At 36.7% G+C, this 25,431-nt stretch overlaps 1 protein-coding gene across 1 annotated transcript; it reads left to right on the forward strand.

Moving 5' to 3' along the window:
• Nucleotides 1–25,178, forward strand: htra1a (HtrA serine peptidase 1a). Its single transcript, XM_058749251.1, has 9 exons — nucleotides 1–721; nucleotides 12,707–12,809; nucleotides 12,922–13,126; nucleotides 21,340–21,534; nucleotides 21,687–21,719; nucleotides 22,801–22,915; nucleotides 22,997–23,054; nucleotides 23,291–23,386; nucleotides 24,596–25,178. The coding sequence occupies exons 1-9, from the start codon at nucleotides 256–258 to the stop codon at nucleotides 24,762–24,764; spliced, it is 1,440 nt and encodes a 479-aa protein (XP_058605234.1). The 5' UTR covers nucleotides 1–255; the 3' UTR covers nucleotides 24,765–25,178.
• The last annotated feature ends 253 nt before the right edge of the window (nucleotides 25,179–25,431 follow it).

A 25,431-nucleotide genomic window follows, 5' to 3' on the forward strand; every position in this document is an offset into this window, starting at 1 on the left:
TCCCACATCCAGGCCAATCGCAGCGCTTGTTGTCATTGTGGTGAAGTGTGCGCGTGGAATCCGGAGCGCTTTTATAAACGCTGCGCCAGCAGAAACTCAAGAGACGCGCATTGTGCTAGCTCCCGAGGCGCACCAAATTTACACAGCTCGGTCCAAAGATTATTCCCGCTTGGAGGCAGTTCAGTTGTTCTCGTTAGAAATTGAAGACCGCGAAGTTCTCAATTTACATTCCTTATTTCTTTAACTTTGATCAATATGATTTGGATAACTGTGTTCTGTATCTGCGTCTTGGTAACATCGCTGCGAACTGATGCGCGCCTCAGTAAACGCTATGTGATCGGCGGATGTCCGAGTCAGTGTGATAAGTCCATGTGTCCGTCGATGCCAAAGGACTGTCCGACAGGACAGGTGATGGATCACTGTAACTGCTGCCTAGTGTGCGCGTCCGGAGAGGGAGAGGCGTGCGGCGGGGTGGGTAAGCTGGGGGACCCGGTGTGTGCAGAGAGTTTGGAGTGCTCCGTGACCGGAGGAGTGGGATACTCCGCTACCGTCAGGAGGAGAGGGAAACAAGGTGTCTGCGTGTGTAAAAGCAGCGACCCGGTGTGCGGCAGTGACGGAGTCTCCTATCAGAACATATGCGAACTGAAGCGGGTCAGTCACCGAGCGCAGAGCCTGCAGCAGCCGCCGGTGCTCTTCATACAGCGCGGAGCATGTGGGAAGGGTGAGTACCTGACCCAAACAGAGCACAGTTTACCTGTATTTTTTACTTTTTTTTTTTTTTTTTTTACAGTGGTACAGTATAAGAACTTGAGTACTGTATAATAGGCTACTAATGAACAATGTGAACTACTTAATTTCACATGATAGATAGATAGATAGATAGATAGATAGATAAAAAAAAAAGATGGATATTGTTGTGTGAAAGGGAGAGTCCAAATGTTGGCAACAGATGCAGATAACATCTTTGCTGGATGGTATATTCATCATTGGCCAAAATCGTCTGCAATACTGCATGCTCCCCATTTTTATGATTTTGTTCCTCTTGTAGAATCTCTTGGTTGGGAATGTAAACAAAAAATAATTAATGTAATGTAAAAGAATGTAAAATAATGAAACCTTCTTTTTATACAATTAAACAGCAGACAGACTGATTTTAGTTATATTTGGTATATATAAGGAAGAAAATGCCTTTCAGTCTCTAGCAGTAACAGAAACTATATATGTTTGAGTCAAGCATGTGTTTGTGTCTGTTTCATCGTGTTTGTGATGAACATGGTGCCATTCTTGCTACATTATTTGGACTATGAGATCCACAAGTTCATACTGAGGGTAAAGTGATCAAAGGCCCAACTTCAGCCATGCATCATATTTTGCAAGTCTCTGCACTCAGTCATAATTAGTTATTTTAATGCATTTTGACCCTCACGTGCAGTTTGGTCATAGCACTTGCTCATCAGGTACACAAACACATCTGACTCATCAACACCACTGTGAATGGACAAAAACCAGAACAGCTTGTGTGCTCTTTTTGTGTATATGTGTGTGTGCCCTCAGAATATATAGTTTCACCCTTGAAAATGAAGCCTCTCACATCTTATTTTCTGTGTGCGTATTTGTGTGAGATAGAACGTTATTAGAGATGAATTTGAGCAGGTTGTAAAGGGTTTAACTTAATGAGATTGCGTTAAAAACAATAAAGTTCCTACTTTATATGCTTAAATGAGATTAAATGTGCTCTCTCTTTATCTTTTTCCCTGTTTCTTCATTATTCTTACTGAAAGAGCCTCAATGTATTCATTTTGGCAGACGTTAGCTCATGAATTGTTGCTGAAAGTGGATAGTTGTCTTGTTCTGGACAGTGGATTTGTGATCGTGAATCCTCACGCACTAGTTGGCTCACAAACAATTGTGCTACAATAGTCTAAACTCCTTAAATCAGCTGTTGAGTATCAGAACTCCACAGCCTGTTCTTTAGAAGATTAAATTTGAGGATACTTTTGGCATAACTGTTGACGTGTCTATTCTTTGCATATTGGCCTAATAAAGGCTCTAAGCAAAGTGCCAAGCTGTGAGAGGTCTGTGGCTTCCAAGTCCTGGCCTCTCCTAAAGAAAACACACTGTGCCGCAGAGCTCATGATGTCATTTGCATCTGGATCTGAAGGCCTGCCTGCTTCTCTGCACACTTCTTCTTCACTTGCTGGAGATTTAGGTCATATTGTGAGTCTTATGCATTCATCAGGAAACAGATTTTTACTGAAGCAGAAAGTAAGTCATTCAGGCGCCCTCCTGTTTTAGTCTGGTTTGGATGATTGTGATTAAAGGAAATGGCTTGAACATCGCTAATCCAAAGGAGGGGAATGGGAGTGACGGCACCAAATTCGTTCCAGACTCATGATGCACCTTGAGCTTTTATATTAGCACTGTTCTAGAACCTACTAAACTGCCTTGCTGTCTACTGGAGGCTAAAGTGAAATGAAATGAAATGAAACGTTCTGCTGAGGAACCAGTTCGACTCATGAATACTACTTTGAAGGAATGATTTACTCAAAAATGAAAATTTGCTGAAAATGTGCCATACAAAATTTAGAGTTTGTTTCGTCATCAGAATGGATTTGGAAAAATTTTGCATTATATTTAGCATTATATTGCTTGCTGAACATTGGATCCTCCGCAGTAAATGGGTGCCGTCAGAATGAGAGTTCAAATAGCTGATAAAAGCATCACAGTAATCCACACGACTCCAGTCCATCAGTTAATGTCTTGTGAAGTGAAAAGCTGAGTGTTTGTAATAAACAAATCCATCATTAAGATGTTTTTAACTTTAAACCATCTCTTCTGGCCATTATCCTTCTCCAGTGAAAAAGCATTAAAAATGTCTTGATGATGGATTTTTTTATTGCAAACATGCAACTTTTTGTTACACAAGACATTAATTGATCAACTGGAGTTGTCTTATGGATTATTGTGATGTTTTTATCAGCTCTTTGGCCTCTCATTCTGACGGCACCCATTCACTGCAGAGGATCCATTGGTGAGCAAGTGATGTAATGCTAAATTTCTCAAAAAAAAAAAAATTCAGCAAATTTTCATGTTTGGGTGAACTATTCCTTTAATAATAATAATTAAAATGCACAGCACACACAAATATAGGATAAAGTAATACTTTTTTTTTTTTTTTAAATAGAAGTTTCTGTATCAACATTTGTTTTTCATCTTGAGTTTATTCATTTCACTGAGCTTGTTGCAATGCATTCTGTGATTGCCTTCACTGCGAAGGGAATCTTAAAACGAACATTTAGCAGAATTGGGCGTCTTAAAACTTACTTTCAGTTGTTCCAAAACCTAATGAGCTGCCTGTGAAGTGAGTTTTATGTATAAGCAGTAAGAAAAAGATTAAGTGAATGTTCTTGTTTATGTGAATGATTTATTCATATTGGATCACAGCTGTAATCCTGAAATCCCTACATGGGCCCTGAACTGGAGAGAGTAGTGGGCAGTGTGTGTCTTAAGTTCATGGCAGTGTTCTTCTTCTTTTGCATGGTTTTCATTAAGCATTTCAGGCTTGTTTCCCAGAGCTTATTGTATTTTGTGACTTTGCATTGTTTTTTTTCTGCTGGCAATTCTTCATTTGTTTTTGTTTTTGCTCATGCTGTTTTTTGTTTGTTTGTTTGTTTGTGTGTGTGTGTGTGTGTGTGTGTGCGTGCGTGTGTGCATTAAGAAACAAAGAATTACAGTTCTTTAATGCAGTGTAATGTATAACCATTGAAATTCTGTCATGATACACACTCTCAGCATGTCTGTATTTGTATGTTTCAGGCTTTTAATTGCTCTATGTAGAGTGTATTGTGCTGTACTGTAGAGTGGTTTATGCACTTTTATCTGTTTTTTATTTTATTTTATTATTTTTTTTATGTTGTGTGTTTTAGTTCTGTGGGTTTCATAGGCTCTCAGAGGTTTGTCCTGTCCAGACTTCTGCAGATTTGTTTAGTAGCCCTACAAATGCTGACGAGGCACATATTTCTCCCATCTCTATGGCTGCTCTCTTTCTCTTTGAAAAGAAAAAAATCTAATAAAATAGCCTATTTATTTATTTATTGCACATTGACAATATTACAGTCTCTTTACAGTTAATCCTGTTATTTTATGTTCAGTGATTCTTGATATTAACAGTATGTTTTTGTTATTTAAATCTGCACAAATTAATGGTAGCACAATCAAAATGACCATGATGTATGAAAACTATAATTTTTTTATAATGCATTTGTTGATGTTGTTGTTCAGTCCTTTGTTGTTGCATTACATTAATAAAAAAAACATTGTTTTGCTTTGTAGTAATGAGCATTTATTTAATAATAACATTAACACAAATTCATGCTTAATATGCTTAATTTACAAATACAATTTGTCTCTAGATGATTGATTTGGTTGAAATATATATGAGATTTACACTCATTTGTTTTTCACTCATTCTTTTATACTTTACACTGTTTTCTATTCCTTGTCACTTGTGTCTACCAGTCTGGTCATCCGTACCTATTTATTTGTGGACTCTTTCCTTCATATCCTGCTCATAACTCCCAAATAATGAATCTCAGCCTCTTAGATCTTTTGCTGATGATTTTTCTCTAAAACTCTAAACAGCAGTGACTGTGTGCGTGTGAAGGTATGGTTTGATATGGTTAGAAAAGTATCTCATCCTTTCATTGTCTCTTTGTTTCGATAATGTGTATTGTTTAAATTCTGAATAAGGTTTTGTCCTTTGTATATATGTGTGTGTGTGTGCTCTGTTTGTCTAGAATCGGCTTTTGTTTAACTATCTTCAATTAGCATGTTATGAAAGACATGTTTGTTTTTGAGTGTAGTCAAATGCTTGAACTCTTTTTACTGATACTAACACGCATGGATCTACAAGCAGGCCTAGATGCTCAGTCTAGAAATTAGCCTGTCTACGAGAACAAGAATAGACAGGCACATAAGTGTGAATGATATCTGTTATGACTGGATCGTGAAAAGATCAAGAAGGGACTCATTATTAATGTTTCATTATTCGTCAAATGCATTTATGTCTCTTTCTCACTGCCCTGGAGCCTAGAACTTCTCCCTTCCCTCAAACTCTTGCAAATAAATTTTCTCCAGCCCTCTTTCTCTGACAGCCACCTCTCCTTTAGTTTCTGTGCTTCTGTATTATAATATAGGCCAGTAGGACTTTCCCACAGTAAGGACTCATTTCCTGCTCTCTGCTCACCTACATAGCTCTCGACTGAACTCAAATAAACACACTCCTCGAGTCTGAATCCTTCACAAACCCCGCAGAGAGGCCTCAGACAGAGCTTACACAACTGTAACTGGACACCATAACTATAACTCAGAGCCACTGGCATGACCTGTTCATCATGTTCACAAGGTTTCATCCCTCACCCATTCTATTGACTTTTGTGAGAACTGTGCTAGCCAGGAGTGAACTCTTCATATGCCAGAACTGTGCAGAAACTGATTCAGAATAGAATAGAATAGAACAATTTAGTACTGCAGTACTGTTAAAAAGATTTAGGTAAGATTTTATTTTATGTTTTTGAAGTCTCTTATGCTTACTAATGCTGCATTCGAAAATATAAATATTGTGAAATATTATTATAATTTAAAATAACTATTTTCTATGTGAATGTATTTTAAAATGTAATTTATTCATTTTATGGCAAAGCTGAATTTTCAGCAGCATTACTCTAGTTGTCAGTGTCATATGATTCTTTAGAAATCATTCTAATATATTGATTTGGTGCTCAAAAAATGTTTCTTATTATTATTAATAATTTGTATTTTGTGGAAACCTTGATATATTGTTTTGATGAATAGAAAGTTTAAAAAACACCATTTATTATCTTATCTGTCATTGCTGAATAAAAATATTATTTAGAATTTGTTTTTAAAACCTACTGACCCCAAACTTTTGAACAGTAATAGCAAATATTATTAAAATTTCCTGGCTTGGGTAGAAATACCTGAGTTGATTAAATGCAAACTCTTTGAACATCTGGCTAGAAGATTTATTGTCTTGGAGTCTTCCAAATGTGGATATAGTAAACCTATTGCTTAACATGCTTAATATATTTTAAAATCAAACTTTAAACCGGACTCTTTTAGGCAGCATTTAATATCTGTTGTCCAAAAGTCTTTACTTTTCTTCTTAAACATGCAATATGAATAGTTTTATATATATACCAAATTTCAAGATGACTTATTCTGGAATCAAACAGAAAAGTAGTGCTCGTATTAATGGTCCAACCTGCTTTCTACAGGCTGCATGTCTCCACCTCCCCAGGAGAGACATCCAGGATCTCTAGGACAAATGTAATTTCATTCTCTCAGACCATATGTTGTAATCTGGCAGTGTTTCAGTGAAAACACAAAAGCCTCGTATTTGTGCAGACTAAATGTAGGCTTTTGATGTATTGAGTTCAGAGCCGAGCACATTCTTGGCAGGTTTGGATACCAGCCCAGTAGTTAAAAAAAAAAAAAAAAACATTTTTACTGAAGTAATTAGCCAGGTTTGTATCACAATGTTTGAACCACAAGGTAAGGTGTGTTGTGAGCTTGTGCCCTTTTTTCATAAATGTTGAATAAATGGTTACATTTATTATTGACAGAAATGAGGACAAACCATTGTTCTGATATGTTATAGTACATTACACTAACTTTAGGATGTTTATGTTTGCCAAGCAACACAGCATCTTACAATGGCTTTAACCACAGCTCATCCAATCAGAATTTAGAGTTGGAATGCTCCATTTTATAATTAGGCGTTTTACATTATTGGATTACTGATGCATCATTTTAAAGTGGACTTTGTCCATTTTGACCATGAGTTTTACTGCTGTTTTTATTTACTTTGTTTTGATAGCTTTTCTCAAAACATGTGATTTTGGATTGAATGCCTTGTTTAATGTTGGTCTGGAGCTGGTCAGTCTCACCACACTGGATAATCTGTCGCCATAAAATAAACTTTTCTTTCCTTTTTCCTGTTGGTCTGCAGAGGATGGTTAGTTGTGATGGTTTCTAGACATTTTGATGTCCTAGGCGAAATCCCACCCCATTTATTTATATATGTATATATATATATATATATATATATTATAATATAATTATATATAATTTATTTTTCATACATCAGTTTCTTGTCACATTCAAATTGGTTGTCATAGCAACGACACTAATTTGTGGAAATTCAGTGCATTGTGAGTTCCACAAATCTGAACGCATTAGGCCTATTTGTAAAATGACTGTTAAAATAAAACAGGATACATTAAATTTGACAAAGCGGTTTAATAAAGTATGTATTGATCTTGTGAATTAGTGAATTTTACTACACCAATATTTTTTGAAAAAGTTTTATATGGGAATATTACACGACACACTGAACCTTTAACAACATGATTTATCAACTGCCACAAATACTGCCTAAAGAAAATACTGATTTTGTGCACTTTTTATGTACCAATATTTTAAATTGGCCTAGCTTGCCTATGCCTAGAAACGGTACTGACAGTAGCACTGGTTAAATCGTTTTGAAGGTTGTAGTGGAAGAGTGGCCAGAATATGCACTAATAATTAATAAAATGCCTAAAAAGGTTTTGTTCTGTCAGAGATGAGATTCATAGATTTGTTTAAATCTTTGTGATCCTCTTGGGTTGCAGTACCTGAGCATGGGCCAAGATGAGACAAGCATGTCTGATTCTATTGTTTCTGCCAGTGCATTTGACCTAATCATAGGTCTGTCTTTCAAAGAGGAAAAAAAATAAAAATACTTTTCCAATCGCATGGCCAAAGGGAGGATTTGTTTTCAATTCTTTGGCCTTCAACTTCCCTGAGAAAATTTTACATTAAATATGTAAATACGTTAAATGTAAGGTGAATTTAGACATTTGAAGATTGAAGAGTTTATTTGAGTTCCTTATATTCAAGCACAGTTGACCTTTTAGAGCACCTTTTAGTGTCCTAAACTCTCCATAGCAGAATGCAGATACAACCCGAATTCCGGAAATGTTGGGACATTTTTTAAATTTGAATAAAATGAAAACTAAAAGAATTTCAAATCACATGAGCCAATATTTTATTCACAATAGAACATAGATAACATAACAAATGTTTAAACTGAGAAATTTTACAATTTTATGCACAAAATAAGTTTCAAATTTGATGCCTGCTACAGGTTGGGACGGGGCATGTTTACCATGGTGTAGCATCTCCTCTTCTTTTCAAAAGTTTGAAGATGTCTGGGCATCGAGTTTATGAGTTTCTGGAGTTTTGGTGTTAGAATTTAGTCCCATTCTTGCCTGATATAGGTTTCCAGCTGCTGAAGAGTTCGTGGTTGTCTTTGATTTATTTTTTGTTTAATGATGCGCCAAATCTTCTCTATAGGTAAACGATCTGAACTGCAGGCACTCTTCTACTACGAAGCCATGTTGTTGTAATAGCTGCAGTGTGTGGTTTTGCATTGTTAGGGTTAGGGTTAGGTCTTCCCTGAAATAGACGTCATCTGGAGGGGAGCATATGTTGCTCTAAAACCTTTATATACCTTTCAGCATTCATAGTGCCTTCCAAAACATGCAAGTTGCCCATACCGTATGCACTTATACACCTCCATACCATCAGAGATGCTGGCTTTTGAACTGAACGCTGATAACACGCTGGAAGGTCTCCCTCCTCTTTTGCCTGGAGGACACAGCGTCCGTGATTTCCAACAAGAATGTCAAATTTGGACTCGTCTGACCATAGAACACTTTTCCACTTTGAAACGGTCCATTTTAAATGAGCCTTGGCCCACAGGACACGAAGGCACTTCTGGACCATGTTCACATATGACTTCCTTTTTGCATGATAGAGCTTTAGTTGGCATCTGCAGATGGCAAGGCAGATTGTGTTTACCAACAGTGATTTCTGGAAGTATTCCTGGGCCCATTTAGTAATGTCAATGACAGAATCATGCCGATGAGTGATGCAGTGTCGTCTGAGGGCCCGAAGAACACGGTCTTCAGCCTTGTCCCTTACGCACAGAGATTTCTCCAGTTTCTCTGAATCTTTTGATGATGTTATGCATTGTAGATGATGAGATTCGCAAAGCCTTTGCATTTTGACATTGAGGAATGTTGTTTTTAAAGTATTTCACAATCTTTTTACACGCTCTTTCACAGATTGGAGAGCCACTAGCCCATCTTTACTTCTGAGAAACTCTGCCTCTCTAAGACATCCCTTTTATAGCTAATCATGTTACAGACCTGATGTCATTTAACTTAATAAGTTGCTAGATGTTATCTTTTTCTGTTATCTCCCAGCTGAATCTTTTCAAAATGTCTTGCTTTTTCAGCCCTTTGTTGCCCCTGTGCCAACTTTTTTGAGACCTGTAGCAGACATCAAATTTGAAATGAGCTCATTTAGTGGATAAAAATTTCTCCATTTAAACATTTGTTATGTTCTCTATGTTCTATTGTGAATAAAATATCGGCTCATGTGATTTGAAAGTCTTTTAGTTTTCATTTTATTCAAATTTAAAATATGTCCCAACATTTCCAGAATTAGGGTTTTAGATGCAGTCTCAGGGTTGAACCTGAGTTCTTTTTTATGCTGTTTACTCAACAGTAATACAGCAGAATGGACCTCAGCCACCTGTTTCTGCTTGCTCCTGTTCAACAATAGGAAATCAAATTCCCAAACTTTCAGCCAGATATTTAACCACTACATCACCAGTATTGAATATTCACATACTGTATATATACATCACCACTCATATGTTTGTCCAACAAGTCAGAACTTGTAATAATAGACATAATAGACATATAACCAATAAATTAATTAATTAATTAATTAAATGCCACACTATTTTTTTGTTTTACTTAATTATTTTTTTCACTTCTTTGTTTTATTTGTTTACATTTGTTACATTACATTACATGTTCATTTAATGACGCATTTTATGATGTACGGTACCTTTTTACCGAAATTAAGGGACCAGATTTACTAAACAGGGCAAATTAGTGTGTGAATGCAATCCTATATATAAAAAAAAGCTGATGGGAGTGGAAAGTTCTGCAGTTGATCTACTGACAGTGTGAAAATTAAAGAACATGGATGGAGCCAGATAATTTCCATAATGACCTATGCAATCTACCAAGAGCAGAGCAAATTAGCATATAGCCAATAATAAAATGGTTTAAGACATACTTTTTGAGTGGTTAATAATTGTGCAAATACCAGTACACTGACTACTGCAAACCTTAGTAAATCACCTTGTGTGATTTATTTAAATACTCTACTCCTATGAATTTTACATCTGAAAGGGAAACTACAAATACATATGCAATAAGGTCAGATGAAAAAAGGACACATTAAATTGGTCAAAACTACAGTAAAGACATAATGTCACAGAAGATTTCTATTCCACAACAAGCAGCACAACAATTTTCAGCTTTAATAATAAGAAGACATTTTTTGAGCACCAGATCAGCATATGATTTCCAAAGGAAAGATTGGATTAATGGCTGCTGAAAAATCTAGCTTGTGTACATTTTAAATATATGAAAATATAAAATTATAGTAATATTTCACAATATTGCTGTTTTAACTATTAATAAAAACAAATAAATGCAGCCTTGGTGAACGGCACTTCCAAGATTAAAAAATCGCATGGACTCCAAACTTTTGCTTGGCATAGGCTATATTATTGGCATACTAGTGTTGTCAAAAGACCCGGTACTTCGGTACCAAGTCGGTACTAAAGAAATGAAAACGTCATGGTACCAAGTTTTTTTTAAGTACCGGTGGTACCGAGTACCCGTTCGATTCGGTTCTTGGCGTATGATTTCCGCGATGCAGAAAACGCGGACGGAATCTCAGAATCCAGTTATAAAAACGAAATTTACAGTTTAGCGCGGAATGTCAAAGTTTAGATTAATTAATCAAAAGTAGGTCATTACACTTAGATCAAATCGCGATATGGACCAGTATCTGCAAATATTAAGCTGCAAAAATCGATTCAAATGTGATCATGTTCTGCGAGTCTCTCTCTCTCTCTGTGTGTGTGTGTGTGTGTGTGAGTGTGAGTGAGTGAATGAATGGCAGAGACGCGCGGTTTTGTTTACTATACACTGAAGCACAAGTGTGACGCTTGCGGTGATTTCAGCATCTGCTGTCTCAGTGAGGACATAAATACATAAACAACATCTCCAGAACTGCTCTGAGAGTCACTTCATGAGCATTTTACCGTTTCATTGAGTAAAACCAGTGTCAATTTAAATGTATTCACGGCAACCCGTCAAAATAAAAGTTTGGTTTAACTAAAGACATTGTAGGCTACTATTATTTAGTAGAATGTATGTGATAGGCTACTACTACTACTGTTGAAAAAATTTATAAAACTTTAATTTTTAAGAAATAATCACTCAATATTTCTTCCATGTTTTAATTTTAATAGTAAATCCCCTTTATTTACCAAAAAATAAAATGTTTAAATTTCATTAATTAAAAGACAAATTAAATTTGGGTGAAATTTGTTTACTGTTTTTCATACTTTTATTACTTGCGGAAAAACTTGAAACACAATTTTAAATAAGTATAAAGAATGGCATTGATTTTTATACATTTTATTTTTGTTTGACTTTATTAATTTAAAAAAATGGTGTATTTTTTAATTAGCATGTTTTTGTGTTTTGCTTTGGTACCGAAATTGGTACCGAGAACCATGGATTTTCACTGGTATCGGTACCGAATACAAAAATTTTGGTACTGTGACATCCCTAGCATATACACAAGAAAGCTAAAAGTCGAGAGTTAGGTTGTTAAATGGATGAGAAAATGATCCAGAACATTTTCTTCCACAAAACTGAGAAGATTTGGTGTTAAAACTATAATTACGTTGAATTACTCAGGTCAGAATGCACGTCAGCGCCACGCTGGATATGACTTTAATTACACTTGAGCAAACATTATAACTATTCATAAACCACTCCACTCTTTCATTTTAATGTTCCCTCACTTAGCACAAACCCATCTGGCCACAGACACATTTGTCTTTTGAACTTGCATGCTTTCCAACAGCCAGGTCTTCTTGGGGTCCCTGTGATCCTGTATAATTAAAAGGGCCCCTTCATCATTGCAGCGACTGTCTTACTGATTGGATCAAATGACAGCTGCTGTCGTCTGCGCGTTTGAGTCTGTGATGCATACCAAAACAGTCTGACCCTGGTGGTGATGAAACGAAAGAGTGAAATAAAAAGAGCAATTTTCATATACTTTATGTAAATTATGAGCTTTTGAATGCTGATAATAAACTCTTTTGGTTGAAAGGAAAAAAATATCTCTCACTTCTTTTCCTTCATGGTGAAATTACAGAGGACGGGAGTCAACATTTCCAGACACGTCCTCCAAGAGACTCCTCAGATCTTGCCCCTCACGTGTCTCTCTGTGTGTGTGTGTGTGTGTGTGTGTGTGTGAGAGAGAGAGATGCTGATTTACGTAAGCAACAGAAGTCAAATATATATTTATACAGAAAAATCCCACCACTTGTCTTTTTTTAAGTTAACAACTAGTCTCATTTTCCTTTCTGTATCCTGTTTAAGTGATGTCATTTGATATTTTCAGATGTTTGTCCTCTACTGTCCATTTCTTCTGTTATACATTCTCATTACATCTTTTTTTGTTTGTTTGTTTGTTTCAGCTATCCATGATAACCCCAACAGCCTGAGATACAAGTACAATTTCATTGCAGATGTTGTAGAGAAGATCGCCCCTGCCGTGGTTCATATTGAACTGTATCGCAAGTAAGTTTCTTCGCATTATCATTAGTCTATATTGAAGAGGAATATTTGACAAAATGTCTCATTCTTTACCTCCGTTTCCATCTCTTTTTCATACTCTTTCTGTCTTGTTTAGGATGGTGTACTCAAAGCGTGAAATGGCAGTGGCGAGTGGATCAGGGTTTGTGGTGTCTGACGACGGCCTCATTGTGACAAACGCCCATGTAGTAGCCAATAAAAACCGAGTGAAGGTGGAGCTTAAAAACGGAGCCTCGTATGATGCTAAGATCAAGGATGTTGATGAAAAAGCAGATATCGCCCTCATAAAGATTGATTCACCGGTAAGATTAACTAACACAGCCCTGCCAGCACATTCCATGAACATGGTACACATTATACACATTTTTTTAGCACTAGAAAAAGCATTAAAAAGTCACAGAAGTCCATGTTTTTTTCTGGTGAAAACTCTATATAATCTACTGAAATTTATTTGCATTCCATTAGACTTTATTTAGACTAATGCACTTGTAATTGCAACTCTAGATACACATTCTGACGTTTTTTACTTTATATATTTTGCCTGTTTAATTTTGATGTTTGTTTAATGTTTATATTATTTTCATATGATTAAAGCAGCTATAATATAATATAATATTTATTTATTTGAATTTTTTTATCTATAATATTTAATTTGCCATCCTGATGTTGACAGTCAACATTTTTTGAAAGGTAAGCACCTTTTGTCACTGTCCATTTAAAAAACTAATATTTTATTATATTTTAAGAGTTTGTTTTTTGTACCATATTCAATCCCATATATCCTTCTAAAACAAATCCGAGCTGGTAAATAGCAGGTAACTATATGACAACATTCAGATTGACATACGGCAGGATTTCCCTTCCTTTAGCTTTTCTCCAATTTAGATAGATGCAAGGTTAAATTAGGCTGAGGAAGGTAAAGACAAGGGAATATATAAATACTTACAGAGAGAGGGAAAGTTTACCAGGCCTCAGGAACAGATGTTGTACTCTCTTCATCAGGCATAAAAGTGTTTTTAAGTGCACACACATTCACACAGTGACTTGAAGGCTAAAGTAATGCTCCCGAAAGCAGACTGCTAAACTGTTTTAATGACCATTATTCTCTCAGCAGGCACTTAGCATGTTTAGCCCACCACAGACCAAACATCTGTGTGGTTTGTGTACTGATTTGGACAGATTGAACAGTTTTATAATGTCTTTTTACACAGGAAGCCGCCTCACCGTGGTTTATAAATGGAAACGGTTTTATTTTTGATCCTGATTGTTTATACTGAAGAGGTTCAAGCCTGAATTTGAACTGCAACCCACTAAACACACCAGGCTCTCTTTTAGGATGTAATACAACATCAAAAACCAAGTCCAAATAACCTAAGAGTGTTTCATTAACAGAAAAAAACAGATGGCCAAGCTAAAGATTGCAGGAATTCAAACTTGGCATTTGTATTTCAGCAATTACTGCATTCACACAGCCCTGTAATATTTGGAAAGGAGACTTTTCATGTAACCAAAATAGGAACATTACTGACCCCATAAATACAAAATGAGCAATGCAATCCTTATAAGGCATCTTAGGCAAAATTTTCTATTACCCACAACCCCCCACTCACTCAGGTCAGTGCAGTGCACTGTACAGGCTCTTAAAATATATGTCAATGCTGGCTGATAGACACCAGGCAGCATGTTTGGCTGACAATCCTAACCTCACAATCACTCAATCTCTTAAACATATGTTCTCCAGAGAAATAAAGCACATGCAAGCCGAGATTTAATCTGATCCGGTGTTCCCAATGAATGCATACTGCTCCAAAATCAGATTCCTCGCCTGTTACTTATCCCGATCCCTGCAGTCAAAACAGATCCCACGGCAGTGCCTATAGTCTGGGATGTTTTATGTAGCTCTCTCTCTCAGATGGTGTTTCTGATGCTGCTGGATTGAATCAGTGGGCTCTGTAATGCCCAGCTGCTAAAGAGTTTGCCCCAGTTTGAGTGAGAGAGTGATCTTGAATGACATCATATAGTCATGTGTGTATGTGTGAGCAATAGTGAGAGAGTTTGAGAGAGACAGACTTGTCTCTGATCTCTGATATAAGACTTGCCTCTAACTAACAGGGCATGTGGGAAAAGTAAAAAAAAAAAAAAAAAAGGAGCAGAAAAGGGCATTGGTTTGAACGGCACAAGTGAGTTGGAGGTCACGCTCTGAAAAAGGATCAGGCACCGCAAAGACCCTGAGGAGACCGAGTGTGTGTGCGTTTGTGTGTTGGAGAGAACTTGTGTGTGCCTGCATCCCTGTAAGCAATTACTGCAATTTCTTCTCTTTTTCTGATGCATGTTGAGAGGTTTTAAGTAGGTCAATACTGTCAAACTTTCAGTAAGTACGTTTACATTCACAGTTAAAATCAAGTTTTTGAGTAGTCCAGCTACAGTTCAAGTTGTCTGAGTCTGATTAACATTTATACATGATAGATGAAGCCGAGCTACAGGCGCATTATTTAGGTCTGGTAATCCAATTTCTCAAAACAATTCTGAAACGTTTACAGTCAAAATAAAACAAGAATAAGATTTTAAGAAGATAAATTACTGCTTTTTTCGTTCTGTCTGAACGAAATCGAACTTTCAAAGTGCATGTAAACATAATTATTGCTACTTTGAAACCATTTCTAAGTATGGTGTTCCAAGGTATTTGTCAATTCATGCATTCTCTAGGAATTGAACCCTTGACCTTGGTGTTTCTATCACCATGCTGTACTATTTGAGCTACAGGAACGTTTCAGTAGGTGTTTACACTATAGACGGTAAGTAGTTAACTACAGTGAACCTGTACTTTTGAAAAATACAGCTTGTAAAACTAGAAAAAAAAAAAAACTAATCTGAATACTCATCACTATGAAAATGAATGCAGAATTTAAAGGGGTATTCCACCTAAAAATCACCCATGTGTCGTTCCAAACCTGTATAACTTTCTTTCTTTTGTGGAACAAAAAAGAATGTATTTTGAAGAACGATGGGAACCACACAATGTTCATGGCCTTTGACTTCCATTGTATGGAAAAAGCCCTAAGACGTTTCTCAAAATATCTCCTTTTATGTTCTACAGAGGAAAGGAGTTCATACAGATTTGGAACAACATGTTGGTGAGTAACTACCGAGTCATGGCACCAAAAAAAAAAAAGTGAAAATAAAGAAAGAAATTGCACTACTAATACTACTAGTATAAATCAGGCTTGCATGATTCATGGAATCGAACCAAACAAACTGAGAGTTTATATGAGGGCCAAAACAGAGAGTGAATTGATTATTCCTCAGCCTGCTTGGCTTTAGCAAAATACATGACAGAAAAAAGTCATTGTAGTTCATTGTCTTGCTGCTTTGGTTTTTGTTGATGTATTCATAGTTAAAATTGTTAGTTCCACCACTAATTCATAAGTTACACCCGAAAACTGCAAACTTCACAGTCTAAACTCACACATAGTATGCACATGCCTTGAGTTGATGAGGAAGAAATGAGGATATATTTCACAAAACGCAGTTTCACTCATGCAGAAAATGGGCAGCACATGGGGGATGAACTGAGAGGGGAGTCATAGAGCAGATGATTTATTTTCTTCCCAATATTTTGTCCTTCACACTGTCTTTCTTCCTCCTTCTCTCTCCCTTTATTGGTGGCTGTCTGTCTCTTGGGAAATCATTACTCTGTCTGCAACAGCCAGACTTCAGAAACAGAAAAGAGGGGAAAGTGTTTTCCCTCTCAGAGAGAGTGAGAGAGAGGAAATGTGGTTAGGGACTGAAAATGAATCCATATGTATGTGTATGTGGACACAAATTTCACCAACATTCAAGGCAACACTGTACAGATGGGGAGCTTTTGAGGGTCCAACTTCCATGATCTGTTGAACTTCCCATCATTCCTGTTCCTGAACTCAGAAGCTCCAGGAAAATGAATCATTTTCATGTCTCAGCCCATCACACATTTACTCAACTCATCTGTAAATCTCCCATGTCTTCCTTTCCATTCCTCTGCTCTGGGTGTGAGCCAAAGCAAATAGAAAGTTTCCCGTTTAAGTTAAGAGCTTTAAGGCTAATATGTAGGGTGCACACACACACACACACACACACACACACACACACACACACACAGGTTTTCTTTGGATTATTGATGTTCCAGTGGCCTAAAATGCAGCCCAGACTACTAATGTGGCTGACTGCTTGGGCCAAAATGAGTCATTTAATATTACAGGGTAAGATATGAATCACACGTGGGAACAGAGAAGCAGGTTTGGCCATGTGGAAGCAAGAGTGGAAGTGTTCAAATGCAAATAGGATATTCATATTATAAACTATCATGTGGGACAGCGACGTGGAAATAGTATGTCACTGAAACCCCTTCCCCCCAAACTCACAAGTCTAAACTTGCCTCAAGTTTGAAGCATACGGTATCATTCCTGGTTCCAGGCTGATATTTCCAGCTGTTCTGTGATTGAATAAACCAAGAACACAAAATCACAAATAAGTTAGTATTTTTTTTTTTTTAGTATCTCAATTGTTTCTTCCAAAATGCAACAAGAGCATCAAATGGAGCCAAAAAGTTTCCAACATCTCAGTTCTTTTTTTATTTTTTTGTTTTCCAAAAGAAGGGCCCTGGTAAGCACATATGCCTCCTCTAGAGTTTTAAATGAGACTGTTTTACTGTTCTCAACGGTATTTTTTTTTTCATATTCAAGCTACAGTCTCATCTGTCCAAGTATACATATCACAATTCATTAAATAATATTTAAAGCATTAAATACATGTTTTAGTAACCTCTGACTTTCATAGCAATCACACAATGCAGGGGCCGACTGTAGCCTTATTAACTTGTATATATGCCATTTTAAAATGCACATTATTGTTTTATTTTTACTGAATGTTTGAGCATGCATGTAAATACATTGTCACTGATATCTCATGACCACAAAAACTAAAAAGTCTGAAAGTTAAATCTGAACAAAATAAATTTTATTCAAACATTTAATAATATTTGTGTTATCTATATCTGTTTTTATTACTCATGGGGAATTTTCAGAGAAATTCCAAAGACAAAGATTAGGCTATACTTAAATGAAACATAATTGAGAGCTCTATTAAGTCTACTGATCTTTTTAAGGAGAAACCTCTGAGGTTTCCTTTGGGAAGAACCTTCAATAGTTCACTCACTGAAAATAACTTACAGCCACATCCAACACAAACCCACCAAGTGGAGAATTTAGTGCTTGCAAACTGGCGCTTATCTTTTAAAGTCACTCACAGTGTAGTAATTAGAGGCACAATATAGGATGGGGTGCCTACTGACGGGCACAATGATGACAGAGTGGGACGGTGATCTCAGTATCTCCAGTTCCTAGTCCCTTTTTACTGCTAGTAGTTAATGGTGTCTTTGAATGCTGCTGTTTCTGCTTTTGTTCAGATTGTGACTAACTGCAAACTGGTGTTTAAAGGCAGACACACATTTTTAGTAGTGCATGGGAACGTCAACCTGTGGAAACTCTGTGTAGTTCCATAACAACCTTATAATCATAATCTAAACCTTCGACAGCCTGTGTTACCCATTTTGCACCTGCATAAGTGCTTATTGCATAAGTGCTTATTAACTACTGGAATGGTTGTGGGCTGGGGAAATATCTGTTTCAGCTCTACAAATTGCTGTTTGATTAAAATGAACCCCGAAAGGAAATTAAAATCACCTAAAGAAATAAAATACATCACTACCAATTTTACAGGTGAAGAAACACTTAGTATTATTTTGTCACATTGTAACATAACGGTTTGAGAGGTGTCCTTACACTTTCTTTGCTGTTTTTATTGCGACATGTCTTCATTGGAAATATCAATCCTAGCCGTATCTTAGAAGTCTTATGGGAATGACAAAGTCTTCTTTCTCAAAGTTCTTCTACTGTTTCATTGGCATTGGGTGAGGGTGAGACTGTTTTTACATGTCCCAGATTGACTGGTATTCTCAGACTGCAGTATCAATAACAAAGACACCTGGGTAACTGTCGTGCTTTTATAGGCCAGATGGATACAGGTGTTTCTGCTGGTAAATGTTTATAAGGAACTACTGACCTGTAGTCTCGCATAGTAGAGCTTTATTAGAGTTCATGGCCTGTTATGGTAACCTCACAACCTGCTGAAATGACCAATGTAACAGGTTACCATCATCTGTTGTGTGTCTGAGTAGCTTGTGTCACGGTCCTACTCGCCCCGCTCCGAGCGGGTTTCGAACCGCGGTCTCTGGCGTGGGAGGTGGGCGCTCTAACAAGGAGGCTAAAGGCCTCTAGCGTCAGTCACTAGAGCGCCACTTGAGATCGAGGAGTGAGGTTTTACCTGCACAGCACTTACCCGCTGGCCTCTGCTACACTTGTCTAATATTTCTGTAGATACAGCAGCTAAATTTATATATATATATATATATATATATATAGCGAAAGTATAGAGAGAGAGAGTGTGTGTGTGTGTGTGTGTGTATTAGATAAAAGTATACATTGATTTATTGTAACTTTTTTTTGTAATTTCTTTTGTTTGTTTTGTTGTTTTTGATTATTTGCAGCTGTGCCTTCATTGGTATATATAGTACATGACAAAACATTTAGCTTTTTAGCTCCTGTGTCAGCCATTTTTGACATCCTACCAATGTATAATCACTGCTCTAATATACTGATAATAGGCTATATTTTGAGTTCGGACATAAACACTGAGTCATCTTTGTGGTGAGGAGAAAGGGCAAGAATTAGAGAGGGAAGTTTTCAGGGTGGTTTTTCCATGTAGATGTCAAATGGAAATTTCATATCATTTCACACAAACACAAAATGGTTGACTAGCTTGCCACATTGAGACAAAATGGCTGACTTAGCTTCATTGTGGCTAATATGTGTTGCGAGTTCTGATGTGACCTTTGTGTTTGAAGAATGATCTCATCTTTTTGTAATGGTAATCCAATAGAGCACTGATGTTCCCACCAGGCGCATGAGCATTGCATAGCCGTTCTTTGATTGTGGAACGCGTACATAATCGCAGGAATATATATCGCATCTGTGGGATTCTTGATTAGGGTAGATTCCACAGTACTGGAATGAAATAAATTGAAGGTTTAGTTCATGCTTTTTGATATCCATATAAACATTTATAAACTACATTTAAGAGATGGGAATTACCTTTTTTTTTTTACTTAAGCTTGCTTGAAAAGGCAGTTATGAGCATGAGGTCTTGAATTCACATTTAAAGAACAGAATCACATTGATGTAACTTTAATTTAGTCACTTTATCACTGCACATGTTGGCCCCTAAGATAGGGAGAAGAGAGTGATACATTTGTTTGTCTAGTTTGCCAGTCATCGTCATCTTTATCCTCTTCTATTTTAAAACGCTGTTAGCCCAGGTCGAGTTCGCTGAGAGTTCACCTCGTGATAAAAGCTCAGGATCAGTTTACAGCTCTGAACTTAGTTTCCTTCCTCTCCATTAGCCAGGTATAGCTTAAGTTGAAACTGTACAGCAACAAGGCAGCCATTTTGTTTCTTTCTAAAGTTCTTCTCTTTGTTATAAACATTTAGATTATTTGGTTATTGTGTATGCTGTTTGATTAGATATAACAAAAGATTCTTTCAGCCTAACATTTAAGGTAAGACAATGGTAGTATTGTAGAACATCTTTGTATAATCCTCAGGCCTTGGGTAGCTCAGACATCGCACAACTTCTAAACCATGCAATACTGAAAATATAAGTTTTTATTTTTTATTGAATACTTCCCTTGTAAACCTTTCAGCTGATGCTTTGTTAGGAAATGCAGCTCGCACTGCTGTCATCTGAACTATCCCTAAAATACAGAGCCCATGTACATGCATGCAAAATGAGAACGTAAGTGCGTCTGGTGTGTTTATCAAGCTCAGCGTGTCTGCTATCCACTCTCTGACTCTATTTTTACTGTCAGTACACAAAATAGACACCAGTGCGATGGCTAAACAAGCATATTCTGTTATCACAATGATCTTTCTAATCAAGCCCCTGTGTTGAGAGGGGAGATTCCATAAATGATTCCCCACAGGAAGGGCAAAACAGCATTCCGATTTGTCCCATCCTGTCCTAAGTGCCTACTTTTCCGTGATGTCATAAAGGTTGCATGGCGATAAGGTTTCAGAGATCTGAATCAGACACTTGATAGCGGATGCACAGAGGTGTTAGAATAGAACTGTTTGTATGGCAGTTCTGGGCAGTTCAGGAAATTGAAGGGTAGAATTATGGAACGCCTGCATACGAGCATTTATCACATGACTGACTTTGCAATGTCATAAAGTTGCTAGAATGTCAAAAACAGCTGTGTTGGGTGGCCACTATTGGATTTCAATTAAAGTTCTTTTATAAACTTTTGCAGGCTTTAGGATTGTGAGAGGTTGGGATATTTCTGTCTTATGAGTAGATACTAAAATAAAGGCTGCATTCTCTACGTAACAGGCATATATTTCTTTTCTCTCTTTCTGCCCAACAGAGTAAGCTTCCTGTGCTTCTCCTTGGCCGATCGGCTGACCTCAGACCAGGAGAATTTGTGGTTGCTATCGGCAGCCCATTTTCCCTGCAGAATACAGTTACCACAGGGATAGTAAGCACCACGCAGAGAGGCGGGAAAGAGTTGGGTCTACGAAACTCGGATATGGATTACATTCAGACCGACGCCATCATTAATGTTAGTGAATTACTACAACTGTAAATTTAATTTATTGCTTTATATTTATTTTAAAGTTATTTATTACATATTTTCTCTCACACATCCATGCACACACAAATCAAGCCATAAAACAAAAGCGTGTCTTAACACATGAAATGTCTCTTTTACAGTATGGCAACTCAGGGGGACCATTAGTCAATCTGGTGAGCATTTCCTCATTCCAAAACTGTTGAATAATATCCCATATGAACATGCATAAACACTACTTATATTTGCAAGTCAAGTCAAGTCACTATTATTTGTATAGTGCTTTTAACAATGCAAATTGTGTCAAAGCAGCTTTACATCAGCTTGATATTTTTCAAATTTCAAATTTGCACAGAGCATGACTGTGTGGTAATCGTTAGGGCCTATTTTCCCAGAATGCATGTGTCGGGTGTTACAGTAATGTTACCCCAGTGTGATTAATTTAACATGGTGGGACTCAAACCATCAGTCATATGTGTAAAAAAGACATCTTTTTTCAAGTTTATGTCCCAAATTAAAGGATCATAGTAAAGAGTGAATATGGAAGGGTCTTAATAAACAATGATAGGGTGATTGGGACCCTAACACAAATGGAAGAGTCTTGTATCATCCCAAATGTGTTTATTTTGTAATGTATGTATGTAACCTTCTGACTATAAATTATGCCATTTACAGTATTACATAGCCACCTGCCAAATAAATAAGTAAACTGACATGAAATATTAATTTGAGTCAGTGTTATTTTAGTATTACTATTATATTATTTATTAATATTTTGAATTTGCTTTATTTATTCTGTTTCCAAGATTTTCATGTAATATTTATAATATTTTTAATTAAATTAATTAATTTAATTGTCTTTTTAAAAATAGATTTTTAGTTGGCAGTAGTAACATTGATTTGATTTTAAATTATTTAAAAGGTTTTATTTTAGCAGGCTATTTTATCTAAGAACAGTAAGTTATGCAAGAGCCATGAAAGATCATGAGATGTGTTTTTGATTGGTTTACTAAGGGCAACAGTCAAGTATACATAATTAAAACTCATTTAATATTTGACTGATAGTGTAATGTTTATTAATTAAAGTATATAAATGACTTAAATATAATTTTTTTTTTTAGATGTTACCACCTTATGTACATTTCTTAGGTTACTGGACATTCAAAACATTGTACATTTTTTTACAGTATTTATATGAAGAGCAGTACTGTACTGCAGGATGATCATGTGCATAAAGGATCATTCTTTTTCCTATAGGATGGTGAAGTGATTGGGATCAACACACTGAAAGTGACGGCTGGAATCTCCTTCGCTATTCCATCAGACAAGATACGACAGTTTCTCGCTGAGTCGTATGACAGACTGGCCAGAGGTACAACATTCATATCCAGAAATAAATAGAATTTGTTGCCTAATTATTTGTTGCCTAATTATTATTCTGGCTGTTTTACAGGTCGAGGAGCGACTAAGAAAAGATACATCGGTGTTCGTATGATGACCCTAACTCCTGCGTGAGTACATACAGTATATCAAATGAATGAATACCTAATTTAATAATGTTACTATCATGACCTTATGGAAGATCTTACATGATTATGTAATTCTGTGAGATCTCTGTTTTTATACTCTCTGTGAATTATAGTACCGTATTATAATTTGAGGCTATTGGGGTTTTTTCTGGATGGAAACTACTTTAATTCTTTGATGAAAACAGATCTGATGTAATTATGTTCATTCCTGCTCACAGACTGTCCAAAGAGCTGAGAGGTCGACTGCGCGACTTCCCTGACATCACGTCAGGAGCCTATGTGATTGAGGTCATCTCTAAAACCCCAGCTGCAGCGTGAGTCACCAAAACTCAAAGTCCCATAATGCCAAGCAGGTCAAGAGTGCAGGTCAACTCGTTTGCCAGAATTCATGCTGTTTTTACTGGCCACATGCTCTCTGCCGTCATGCTTGGAAGGATATTGTCTTTGGCTCCATCTGTCTCCACATGTTTTAAATTTGTGCTTGACCTCCACCTATCAAAACACACTCTCTCACACACACAAAAAAACCTGCTGATGTTCATTATTTCAGCCCATCATGTTTACTGACTCGCAAGAGCGAGAGGCATGTAGGGTGCTGAAAATGCATTTAAATTGAAGGAATAGTTGACCTAAAAACGAAGGTTCTGTTGTTTTTTATGCACCCTTTCCAACACCTACGAGTCAAACAGGTTTGGAACAACATGATGATTAACAAGTTGATTAACGAGAGAACCTATGACTCAGGTCTTGTCACTGCCACATCATATCCGTGAACATTTTTAGGGTGTCTTGTTTTTATTATATGCTTGTTAAATATAAAAAGCAAATGAGTAAAGGCAAATTTAGGTTTTGCAGGTTCATATGATGAATTCTTTGTGCATGAAATGCTGGTTTTATATAATTCCACAACCACAGTCCTATCCACTTCCCACCACATCCTGATCCATTTTTAGTTTTCCAGAAAGCTTGGACATGTTAAGAACAAGCTCAGATGGCACCCAGACATACAAACAACTGCTTCTTTCTTCTCGGCGCAACACCACTATGCTTATGATTCACAATTGCATAACAGACGATCACCAAATGTCACACTTGCAGTCCAACAAACAGGAAGTACTTGTGAAGTCTAGTATATAACCTAGACGGTTACTCTGTGAGGACGTGTGAATGTGTTTTATTTGACCTAATATAGATGTAGGTGTATATTTCTGAAATATGATTTAAAAAGTAATTTAAAGTGATAAGGACTGAATTATAGAGCCATTATGCTTGCTTTATTTGATGAAGCATACAGTTCTACAACAACTGTAAAAATGCATTACGCACAGCCTTAAGAGTTGGTTTTGGAAGCTATTTTGGAATAATTCTGGGAAATCCAACAGTATTTGATTTGTACTGGAGAGGTTTCAGTTTCTGTGATGTAAACTCTGAAGATTAGGAGACCTTAATCAAAAGGAATTATTGTAGTGCTCTGTAGTCTTCCTTCTTAAATGCTTTTTCCCTCTTCTCTGTCTCTTTTGCAGAGGTGGACTTAAGGAGCACGACGTCATCATTTCTATCAATGGTCAACGGATCTCCACCGCAACGGATGTGAGCGCAGCCATCAAAAAGGACACCAGTTTACGTGTGGTGGTTCGACGTGGCAACGAGGACGTCATCCTCACTATCATTCCCATGGAGATTGACCCTTGACCCTGAACAGAGATGGTGTTCGTCAACCCCACCAATGAACTTACCGGGTGTGTCCTCTGCCCCGCCCCTACGAGGGACATCTGGCCAATTGTCCTTGTTCTTGAAATGACGGGCAGGGTGAAAGCTCAGCCTGAGATTTTAGACTGTACAGAGCACAGTGATGTAGATTCACATTTATTAATGTTTTTATTTTAATCATAATGAATGATTTAGAGGATGCTACTACTGTTTACTGTTCAACATAAGCCATTGGACTTAGATTTTTCCAGAATATAGATATGCGCTTTTATTACCCAACAATTTAGTGCACAGCAACTTGAGGAGTTTTTCAGAACTTGATTGGAATTTCTAACCATTTTTGTAAAATAAATTGAAATTTTTATTGTTGAAAAAATTAAAAACCTTTTGATATTGCGCTTTTCTAGAGCAAAAATGTTTTAATGTTTTTAATAAGTGTATTTGATACACTGGCGAAGCCTACAATTGTACCAGAAGCTGAAAGAAGACAAATGCTGAAAATCATTACACCATGACAAAACATGAGACATTAATGGAAATTACTGGTGGTACTTTTGACCTCTACATCACAATATTATATTCTGTCGAAGTTCTGTTGAACTTTCTATTCATCAAAAATCTGATGGAAATTTTTTTGAAATTTTCCACA

Source organism: Onychostoma macrolepis, chromosome 17 (assembly GCF_012432095.1).
Source record: "Onychostoma macrolepis isolate SWU-2019 chromosome 17, ASM1243209v1, whole genome shotgun sequence".
NCBI classification, from domain to species: domain Eukaryota; kingdom Metazoa; phylum Chordata; class Actinopteri; order Cypriniformes; family Cyprinidae; genus Onychostoma; species Onychostoma macrolepis.

Excerpts from the sequence above, each read along its gene's own strand:
- htra1a (XM_058749251.1), top strand. The coding sequence starts at position 256 with ATGATTTGGATAACTGTGTTCTGTATCTGCGTCTTGGTAACATCGCTG. Across the intron at positions 722-12,706 it reads GCGCGGAGCATGTGGGAAGG|CTATCCATGATAACCCCAAC; the intron begins GTGAGTACCTGA and ends TGTTTGTTTCAG. Across the intron at positions 21,720-22,800 it reads GGGGACCATTAGTCAATCTG|GATGGTGAAGTGATTGGGAT; the intron begins GTGAGCATTTCC and ends TTTTTCCTATAG.